The sequence below is a fragment of the Phoenix dactylifera genome, chromosome 8 (genome assembly GCF_009389715.1).
Source record: "Phoenix dactylifera cultivar Barhee BC4 chromosome 8, palm_55x_up_171113_PBpolish2nd_filt_p, whole genome shotgun sequence".
Taxonomy (NCBI): Eukaryota; Viridiplantae; Streptophyta; class Magnoliopsida; order Arecales; family Arecaceae; genus Phoenix; species Phoenix dactylifera.
Window position 1 is genome coordinate 9,718,078 of NC_052399.1, and position 4,362 is coordinate 9,722,439.

A 4,362-nucleotide genomic window follows, 5' to 3' on the forward strand; every position below is an offset into this window, starting at 1 on the left:
ACAAAAGCAAATCTCAAAGCATTTCTTGCATTCCATGCCATAAACTCTTTTCCATGGACAATAAGCTCAAATTGCATCTTTCTAGAAAACTCAATTTACAGTCAGTTACGAGGTATTTGTTGCTGTTGCCGATTCTTTTCAAAGAGGAAGGTCTAGCCTAATCTCATAAATTGATTTAAAACGGTTTACTTACAAAGTTGGTCCAATCAAACAAAAGTTTATTTTAGATATTAGGTTTATTGTTAACAGGATATTCGATCCATGAGCTCTATATCAGAGTTTAATGTAAGGGCTGGCTTGAATATTTTCTTAAAATTACAATGACTATTATGCAATAAAGAGAAAGAAAGGCAGTGACCTGTAACTTTAGAAAAGTATGGGGATGGTTCTGCGAAAAATTCTAAAGAAGAAAGTTGGTAAGGGAGCGGAAGGAACAGTGCAGTCACGGACGTGACGCCCCTACGGAATTGGCTAGTTTGGGCAAAAGAACCCACGAATCCGTGGGTGCTTGACGTGTGAGACAGCGGGGCCATCCGCCACGTGGCGCCCTGTCACGGACACGTGGCTCGGTTGCACCTTGCACGCGTTTTGTCCGTTTTGGTGCCTATAAATCCCCATGATTACCCCGACTCCCCCCATTGCGAGAGTCGAATTACCACGACTTCTTCATTTGTTCTTCCATTCTTCTCCTCCTCGCCTCTTGGTAAGAAGAAGAGCAAAGAAGAGAGATCATACTGTCATAAAATTCTTGCAGTCGAATCGAAAAGTTCTTAAGAACTGTCAGCAGGGGAGAAACAGAGGAAAAAAATCTTGGGGTTGAAGATGGCGAAGCGGAATGTAATGGTGACGGAGGAGATGGCCATCACGGCGGCGGCGGCGGGGAAGGTGGCGAACTCGTCGTCCTCACACTTTTCGTTCCCGCCGCCGCGTGGGAACAGTGGGAGTGTTAATTTTTCCAACTTTAAGAAACTTCTAACCCAACTTGAGATCAACGGTAGCAGTGGAAGGATCCATGGATGGGTCGACTCGATGAAGGCGTCGTCTCCAACGCATATCAAATCGGGTTCTCTGCTCGCGTCGCCTGTTGCGGCCTCTCATGACGAAGAGTATGAGAACTGGATGGTGAGTTTTCCCCCCTTTTCTTTCAGCTGAGAACTTTTGGTACTGGAATTCTGATTTGGTTCGGTTTAATTGATAAATGGTGCTGATACTATGGTCAGAAACAACACCCGTCGGCGTTAAAAATATTCGACGAGATAACGGCTGCATCCAACGGCAAGCAGATCGTGATGTTCCTGGACTACGACGGAACCTTGTCTCCGATCGTCGACGACCCTGACCTTGCCTTCATGTCCGAAAACGTTAGCTCAATCACCTTCTGAATGATCTCTATCTGTTTTTCCTTTGTTTCTCTTCCAAGTGCTCTGTTTCTCCTCTGCTTCTGTGGGTCTTCTTGGAATTGGAGGTTGTGTGGGAATAAGGGTGAGATTCTGACATTTGGTTTCTTCTTGGAATCAGATGAGATCGGCTGTTAGGGAAGTGGCAAGGCGTTTCCCAACTGCTATTGTGAGCGGGAGGTGCAGAGATAAGGTTCGTTCCCATTTCTTCCCACACCTCGAGAAGTAATGGAACTTCTTCTATTCTTTCTAACTCATTTCCTGCTTTGATTTACTTGTGTGCAGGTGTACAGCTTTGTACAATTAGCGGAGTTGTACTACGCCGGAAGCCATGGCATGGACATCAAAGGACCTGCCAAACAGCCCAAGCACACGAAAGCTAAGGTGCTCTTCCTCGTTCTCTCTTCTATAAAAAATAGCGACTTTTTAATACATTTCTTCCATTACTATTGTTTATTATTTTCTTATCTGCTTTTTGGTTCTATATGGTTCGTTTAGGCCAAAGCAGTTCTCTTTCAACCAGCTAGTGAGTTCCTGCCCACGATAGATTCGGTGAGGTTTGCTTCCCTGAAACTTCCTGCTTAGATTCAGTCAAAAAAAGAAACTTCCTGCCAGTCTATCACAATATATTCTACTGTGCGACATTATGTAGTTGCATAGCAATTCTTGTTCTTTTCTGATCTAATTAAAATATGAAGAAAGCTTTGCCAATCATGTTGTTTCATTCTGTAATAGTGTTGCAACTAAGTCAATCCTCCAGAGATCACCACCATTTGACTAGTATATTCCGGTCACATCATTATGGTTTTTTTTTTCCCTGAAGGTTTATAAAGCATTGGTCACGAAAACTGAATCCACCCATGGGGCTAAGGTGGAGAACAACAAGTTCTGTGTATCAGTTCACTTCCGGTGTGTCGACGAGAAGGTAGAGAGCTCATCTCACATACTGCAAGTGCTGCAGACTATTTTTACCAGAAATTCAATAGTCTCCTACATTTAACACTATTTTCTGCCAACTTTTAACCAGAAATGGGGTGCGTTAGCCGAGCAGGTCAGATCAGTGCTCAAGGACTACCCTGAACTCCGGCTCACCCAAGGAAGAAAGGTGCGACATAGCTCAAAAAACATTGGTTATAATTTTGATATATTATTTATATATATAAGTACCATTTCTTTGTATCCACTCGCATGACTGGGACTTGGGTTCCTTGCTTCTTGACCTCTAGGTGTTGGAGATTCGTCCTCCTATCAAATGGGACAAGGGGAAGGCCCTTGAGTTTCTATTAGAGTCTCTTGGTAAGCCTTAACACAACATATTACATCGATCCCATCCTTTTGGCCATTTCAGAACATTAGGTTGCATGCTATTTCTTTTAGTTGCGTTGGTCGTCAACCATCAAACATAAACACTCAATTTAATACCTTTTTGCTCTCCAGGATTTGCCGACTGTAACGACGTGCTGCCAATATATATTGGAGATGATCGCACTGATGAAGATGCTTTCAAGGTATTCTATCACTGTCATCTTCTTAATTAGATTAATATCAATTCTAATGCTGAAGTTTAAGAATACGTGTTTCCTCAATGTCTGTTTTAGGTTTTGCGGGATAGAGGACAGGGTATAGGCATTCTTGTTTCCAAACTTCCAAAAGAAACCAGTGCCTCCTTTTCTCTCGGTGAGCCTGCCGAGGTAATACTCATTGCCAATTTTATGACACTATTTTGATAAAAAAAAAAGTTGAGATATCTTGCTAATGTCATTGTTTTAAATGTTTGTATAGGTTATGAACTTTTTACGTCGCCTGGTGGACTGGAAGCGTCTCTCCCACAAGGAACGTGGCCATCATCCCCATGAACGTCTCGGCCGGCTTGGGATTAAATGAGAGGAGCTCTTTTCTCTCTCAAGGAGAAAGAGTCGTATAAATAATGATGTATCTCCCTTTTCTTCTTGTAGCCATTTAGCCTTTTCCCCGCTATTTCAAACTTGGGCAGGCTTTAAAGCACATCACCTTGTCTTTCTTGCCTTATCAAATTGTTTTCTCCATACAGGATATGGTATCATATTTTTCTCACGATATCACATGATCTCAGAGTGGTTTAAGAATGGATTAGTGCACAGGTTGGTATAGGTTAATGACTCTAAGATGATCCAAGATCCTAAAAGATAAGATTCTTGGGAATATATGTGATACTGTCGAGATCCCAAGAAACGGTCACTATATGAGTGGATCGATCATATATATAGTTGCAGCAACTTCCATTTCTCCATATATACGAAACAAAGATGATTATGGGTTGTGAAGCAAAAAATAAAGGGATGTAGATAATGGAAGGATGATAGAAAGAGAGAACAAAAAAATCAATAATATATGATTTTACTGCATATAAACATATATATGAACAGCTGGTATAAATGGATCGTTTCATTTCCGAGTTAATATCCTACGCGATCTCATGGAAATGGATGTTCTCGTCAACATTAATTATGGAAAGTTTTTTAATGTGGAATGTAAGCTTCTTAATACAAACAACTAATCCTTAACGTCACCTTGGAAAAACTATATATTAACATATAGGAAGAGCTTGACAAATTGGATTCCTCCTGGACCCAAAAAAAACCAGGAAAACATTGAGAGTTAAATATATGCATTGAATCCGGAAGCGAAAATGTCAAATTGTGAAACCTGATTAATGCTTGATACATGCCACATTAAACACATGTAAGGACCCAATAAATCATTAATTTTCAAGACTTAATCTTGTGGTACTGTACCAGGGTTTGAATCTTGATACAAGCTTGTGGGCTCCCGAAGCAACATTGTGTATTAAATCTTTTCAGTCTTCTGCTTGTTTTGGCTGAAAAGGTTGTCTGCTTCAATAGGAAATGTTCACTCTTCAATGGAATTTTAATAGTGCAGCCATAATTTCAATAGTGCTCTTCATTCGAAAGCCTTCAATAGAATA

At 40.9% G+C, this 4,362-nt stretch overlaps 1 protein-coding gene across 1 annotated transcript; it reads left to right on the forward strand.

Moving 5' to 3' along the window:
- Nucleotides 1-652: 652 nt before the first annotated feature.
- Nucleotides 653-3,473, forward strand: LOC103711265 (probable trehalose-phosphate phosphatase 6). Its single transcript, XM_008797348.4, has 11 exons — nt 653-1,122; nt 1,221-1,361; nt 1,519-1,590; nt 1,683-1,781; nt 1,896-1,949; nt 2,221-2,322; nt 2,425-2,502; nt 2,624-2,693; nt 2,835-2,905; nt 2,996-3,088; nt 3,180-3,473. The coding sequence occupies exons 1-11, from the start codon at nt 823-825 to the stop codon at nt 3,279-3,281; spliced, it is 1,182 nt and encodes a 393-aa protein (XP_008795570.2). The 5' UTR covers nt 653-822; the 3' UTR covers nt 3,282-3,473.
- Nucleotides 3,474-4,362: the final 889 nt, after the last annotated feature.